This window comes from Macadamia integrifolia, chromosome 5 (assembly GCF_013358625.1).
Source record: "Macadamia integrifolia cultivar HAES 741 chromosome 5, SCU_Mint_v3, whole genome shotgun sequence".
Lineage (NCBI taxonomy): Eukaryota > Viridiplantae > Streptophyta > Magnoliopsida > Proteales > Proteaceae > Macadamia > Macadamia integrifolia.
In genome coordinates this window covers 18,237,417-18,243,448 of record NC_056561.1, presented here as the reverse complement: position 1 = coordinate 18,243,448, position 6,032 = coordinate 18,237,417, and the positions used below count along the sequence as shown (strand labels likewise).

General features: G+C 39.7%; 2 protein-coding genes across 2 annotated transcripts in view; both read left to right on the top strand.

Moving 5' to 3' along the window:
• Positions 1–1,617, top strand: part of LOC122078633 — a 23,343-nt gene extending 21,726 nt beyond the window's left edge. The window contains exons 8-9 of the mRNA XM_042644707.1: positions 379–442; positions 665–1,617. Of these exons, the coding sequence (XP_042500641.1) occupies positions 379–442; positions 665–1,347 (747 nt within the window). The 3' untranslated portion in view covers positions 1,348–1,617. The remainder of the gene's footprint in view (positions 1–378; positions 443–664) is intronic.
• Positions 1,618–3,439: 1,822 nt separating this feature from the next.
• Positions 3,440–4,791, top strand: LOC122079945 (protein MIZU-KUSSEI 1-like). The gene has a single exon (XM_042646747.1). It carries the CDS (start codon positions 3,579–3,581, stop codon positions 4,416–4,418), a length of 840 nt encoding a protein of 279 aa, XP_042502681.1. The 5' UTR covers positions 3,440–3,578; the 3' UTR covers positions 4,419–4,791.
• Positions 4,792–6,032: the final 1,241 nt, after the last annotated feature.

The window sequence follows — 6,032 nt, the reverse complement described above, 5'->3', positions numbered from 1 at the left end:
AAAAAAAAAAAAAAAAAAAAAAAAAAAGCCCATAGCAGCCAATTGTCTTGGATGTACTAGCTGACAAAAGAATTAAGAGCAACGATTTGTATTTGGGTCCATATCCTATTCCTAGGGGTTTTATGTTGAGGAATAAAACTGGGTTAGCAATTCTTAGACTTTCCATGGGAAGGGATATATCTATTTTGTTCTTCTCTGAAGGTAATTACCATGAAGATCATAGTTTACTTCCAACCAACCTGAGATGTTTATGGTGACAAACTTATCGAGGAAAACACTGTTTTGCAATTCTCTCTCTCTCTCTCTCTCCCTCTTGAATTCATCATTTTAGATTCTCTGTATATATAGTTGATGAATTCTCTGTATATTTTTGTACAGGAGTTTGATCCTCCTCCATGGCTGTTCAGAATGCGTGAATTGGGTTATCCGCCGGGATATCTTGGTAAGTGCATCTAGTTCAATTCTGACTTCATCACTTTTTACCTCAGTTTCCAGTCATGCCAGAGTATTAATGCTATTCTTCTGGAATACATATGCCGGATAATTTTTTTATTATTATTTTTTGATTTGATGTCATTCTCTTCTTCATTGATACTCTATGGTACTTGATTCAGTTCACATTTTTTTTATTTATTAATCGTTTATCTTGATTGATCATTTTTAGATCCAGATGAAGATCAGTCATCAGGGATTAAAATATATGCTGATGAGGAAATTAAAATAAATGCTGATGAGGAAAGTAAGGAAGATCAGGAGGATGGAGAAATCTTTGAAAGACAAGATCTGGAGCCAATTGCACCACAGTTAAAGTTGAAGATGAGTGTTGAATTTCCTGGAATAAACGCACCATTACCTGAGAATGCAGATGAACGACGTTGGGCAAGTCCACCAGGGGGTTCAAGTCTTGACTTTTCAAGGAACCGATCGCACCAAAGGTCAAGTCGTTCATCACGTAGCTTCGGAAATGGGCAGTACCATGATCAAGGGTGGTCCAGAAACCATCGAGATGATGGCCCCCCTGGCTGTGACAGTCCCTCCTTATCTGGTAGCACAAGTGAGTCTCAGAACCCCGGAGGTATTCCAATACCTAGAAGCCCAAGTTTAGGGAGGCCTCTGTCTGATAGAGGGAGGAGGAGCCCTTTGGTCCGTGAAGGTTCCCCTAATCACAGTCCTTATAGTTCTTTGCCATATTCATCCCCCAATCCAATGTTGTCACCGCAGAATTACAGCTCACCTTCTTTTGAGAATAGGAACTATGAAAGTCAATACTCCAGCTTTAATTCATCTCCACATGGGAGGGACAGGTATAATCGTCATCACCACCATCATCATCAAAATTATCGGTAATGAACGACACAGCAGTTTTATTTCCGCCCTAGATAGAGTCAACTGCAGATGTAATTTGTAGTTCATTTATTTGAGATCTCATTATTAAGCACTGGATTGTTTATTGATGCTAAATCAGAATGTAAAGTAATTTCTGTATTGATCAAAGATGAGCTTGTAAGTTGTAACTGATACCCCTCTTTCATTAATGTATGAAGTCTCATTTAACATAATGTATTTGTGGATAAATATTATAGGTGTCCAATTGAGATGGCATCTTTGATCTCTTTAGGCTTATGTTATTTGCTTTCATCTCTTTTTTTTTTTTTTGGGGGGGGGGGGGTGGTGTGCGAAGGAGTCTGGTTTGGTGCAGGGATTTTAACAACCTTCTGTTGGTCTTTATGTACATGAAGAATTATGCACGACTACTTATGCGAATGGACCATGTTTTGGTAATGCTTCCAAGCATTGATTATTTTTTCGTGAATAGATAAATTTTAGATGCAGTATTACTGTTGCAAGAGGGTGGACCTTGGTGCAACTGTAAGGTTGTTCCATTGTGACCTAGTGGTCATGGAAAGTAAGGAAACATCCTCTCCATGAAGCGGGGGTTAGGTTGCTCCCTCCATTGTGACCAAGATGTCCTCATATGTTTTGTAACTTTGCAAAACATTGAAGATACATTATCTCTGCTGAGATCATTCTTGGGGCATGGCATCTGATGTAGTTATATTAGGTCACATATAGAAACATTAGCAAGTCCTTGAATTCTTCATAACCCTCCTACCAAATGATTTCTTAAATGGGAGACTTCATTTGAATCTTCTCATCTCACTTTTAAATTGTAAATAAAATGTTGGTTGATCTGTGAAACTAGGTCGGTGCAATAGAGACTTGCACAATGTGAGTTCATGGACTTAGAGTGCACCTCCAACTCCAGGAGTTCTGTTAGGTTGACCTTGGTGTTGCAGGCTTCAGAACATGTGGTGAACATGATGCAGGTCAGTAAGCCAACCATTTGATAGGTCCCACAGACATGATACACTTTGGTGACAGAAATATTGTCACAGCTACCCAACCTACCATATTCAAATGGATGGGGAAATGTCTATTACAACGGACATTTCAAGGTCAATTCAGATTTCAAACTTGAGAAGAGAAACTAGACAGTGGGTAGGAGTGCTTGATGAATCCTTAATTACTATGTTGGAACTACTCCAAAGTCCTACCACATACCTTTGAAGGGAGAAAATCTTACCAAAAAAGGGTGAAAATCTACAGGAATGAGAGTATTGAATATTCAGATTTGGAAGAAATAGTTTCTTCTTCAGCAAGAGTAGAAGTTGAAGTGCTGCGTGATCGATCTAACCCATAACATGATATTGTCCATTTTGATAAGTGGGTCCATCGTATCGTACAAGAGAGGTTGCATCATATATACGTATTCCATAACTCATCTTCACTCAATGTGAGATTTTCTATGATTATACAGAAGTAGCTAGAAGCCATACTTGAGATGAGCTGAACAGAAAGCAATCCACTTTGCTCATCAGCTCTAACTGTACCTATGTCCCACTTGGGATAGGAAAGGGAAAGAAATGGAGACAGAAACATCAGGGTAATACTGTAAAACTTAAAAGGAGTCCAAGGAGAGTAGAACAGGGGAGTAGGACCCACAAAAGAGAAAAGGAAAGAGATGGTGATGGTGGTGGTGGTGGTGGGGCCTGGTGGGTACGGTTGGTGTAGCTTTACCTGCTCATAACTGTTTCCGATGCAAGTCAGAGTGGTCAGTCAAGGTTCCCTTTCTTTCCCTGCCCCACTCCCCTCCCAGCCCCCACATGATAAAGAAATGACAGAAAAATTGTCTCCTCAGATTCTACTGTTCTCTCTCTCTCTCTGTGTGAAGTCCCTCCATTTCTTCTCTTGTGTGACTATCCGGCCCTCTCTCTCTCTACACAATCTAATCTGATGTTTGCTGGCCTGTTTACTTGTTTTCTTTATTTCCCTAATATAGTTAGGTGGGGCTGCTTACCTTCCTTTTGTCAGGATTCTCTTGCAATCTCTCAGTTCCACAGGGCTGACAAAAAGGACTAGAAGCAAAGAATAAATGAACCCCCCCACATCCCCACAAAGCAAATGAGAAGGAAACAGAATCTCCAAATCTTCATTCTCTTCTTTTATCTTTATCTTTCTCTCTCTCTTCACTCACCACTCTCTTAAGGAGTTGTGCCTCTTCTGATTTGCTTTCTCAGATGAAGACAATCATGGCTAAGACCCCTCATGACTCCTCCTTCTCCTTCTCTTTCTCCAGGAGACACTTCCACTGGAGAAGGAAGGTTGAAGATGAAGATGGTGAAGAAGAAATTTTAACCATCAACTCCACCTCCCATCGTTACTCTGACGAGGACAAAGAAGGAGGAGACCCAAAGGTCTCAGTACCTACACCAGCACCGGCACCGGCACCGGCACCGGCACCGGCAGTTGCGACTTCAGCATCATCAACAAGGAAGAAACAGATGCCGGTAGTGGCAGTTGCGAGGTTCCGTTCAGTCCTCAACGCCTTCGGCAAGAACAGGTCGCGGTTTTCATCTGGGCTGGGCAGTCGAGTTGTGGGTACCCTCTTCGGCTACCGAAGGGGTCATGTACATTTCGCATTCCAAGAGGATCCAAAGTCACAACCGGCATTCTTGATCGAACTCGCAACTCCAACTAGCGGTTTAGTTCGGGAAATGGCATCTGGGCTGGTTAGGATTGCTTTAGAGTGTGATAAGAAGGTGGAGGAGAAGAAAGGTGGGGTGAAGCTACTGGAAGAAGCTTTGTGGAGGACTTACTGTAATGGGAAGAAGTGTGGATCTGCTGTGAGGCGTGAATGCGGAGCAGAGGATTGGAAGGTTTTGAAATCTGTGGAACCCATTTCAATGGGTGCTGGTGTGTTGCCTGGGAATGGGGCTTCTGGGTCTGAAGGTGAATTGATGTACATGAGAGCTAAGTTTGAGAGAGTTGTTGGGTCTAGAGACTCTGAGGCTTTCTACATGATGAACCCAGATGGAACTGGAGGTCCTGAGCTCAGTATCTACTTGCTTAGAGTCTAAGTTTGGGGGCCATGAAAGCAGAGTCCTTCACCACCATCAGAGTAATGTGATGTGATTATTATTAGTTTTAGTACCTTCAAAAGCCATGGAAATGGAGGTTTGGTTCTCTACATACAGAGACCATGTTTTTGATTATTTTCTTTTTTGGTTTTTGGGGGTGGGGGTGGGGGTGGGGGGGAAATGGGTTATGGCCATATAGGGTTTGTTTGTCCTAGGTAGTGTAGTGGTGTACTGCAGTTACTTGGTTAAGAGCATATCATGGGATTATCATAAGTGGGTGTGGGGTATATCATCAATCAATGTATAGCTGGTTTTTACTTTTCTTGTCCTCTGAATGAGAGAACAGAGTAATTGCAAGATCATTGTCCTCTCATTTTTGCATCTTACATTACACAGATGTCCTTTATTATTTTATTCTTTTGCTTTCTTCATAAAAAAAGAAGAAAAAAAAAAGAACACTTTTGAATGACAAAAAAAAAAAAAGTTTACTGGTTATTTAGTCTTTCCCTTCTTTATAAGCACATGCTTTGGAAATACTGGCTCATTTGGATTAATTGGTACTTAAGCTCCAAATTATGTTGGGTCCCATTTGGGCTGTGTTCGGTGGCCAAGAGAAGAAAAAATAAAAAATAAAAAATAAAATATGAAATGGTAAGAAAATAACAAAAGGATGTATATTTGGTTACCATTAGAAGAAAGAAAAGAAAAGTTTATATATTTTATTTTCTTATGTTTTTAGTAACAAAAGAAAATTTCATTATTCCAAGGTGAATTTTGAAATTCAAAAAATAATCTTCTCTTGGTTTAGGACATGCCAAACTCAAAATGGAATTTCTTAAACCAAGAAAAATGTATAATTTTTGTATTTTTTTTCTTTCATTTTCTTTTCTTCTCTTGGCTACTGAACACAGCTTTGGAGGTAGTTTTTTTTCCCCTTTATGGATGATGGATCGAAAAGTTATCACAATTCACAACCAACATTAATCTACATAGTAGTCACGTTTTACCAATACTATATCCATATGGAATGAAGACATCAGTGATAAACGATGTCTTTTTTTTTTAGGGGTAGGGGGACGGGGTGTTAAGAAGTGTATAAACCATATTTAATCCATATAAGGTTTTATACAAGGCCGTGTACGTATACAATTGTGCAATTACATTTTTGCCGTCCATGTTCAAAAGGCAAGACCATGTACGTACATATGGCGATGGATAAGAACTGGGCCCATACGTAATTTAGTTATTAAGAATTTGAAATTATCTATCTTGGTCTTATAGAGCTGCTTTATTGTGTGAAACTTTGCTAGAAGTGTGGTAGAGCTAGAACCAAAAAGAGGTGAGAATCATTGAACATTCAAAGTTGTATTATTAGCACACAGCCTTCTTTCATGGGTAAAGAAAGCATTATGAGCACTCAACTGCAAAAGGAAGAGTCTTTACCCCTAAAAAAAACAACTGCAAAAGAAGTCTTTGCCCTTAAAAAAAAAAAAAAATGCAAAAAGAAGAGCTATTCATGATTTCTAAAATTGGCCATTCAAAGTTCAAACAAAATCCAAAGCTACCGTTATTTTTGAAAGAGGGACTACATGAAAGTGAGCAAAACTCTACCAG

Coding starts and splice junctions, on each gene's coding strand:
- LOC122079945 (XM_042646747.1), top strand. CDS start 3,579: ATGAAGACAATCATGGCTAAGACCCCTCATGACTCCTCCTTCTCCTTC.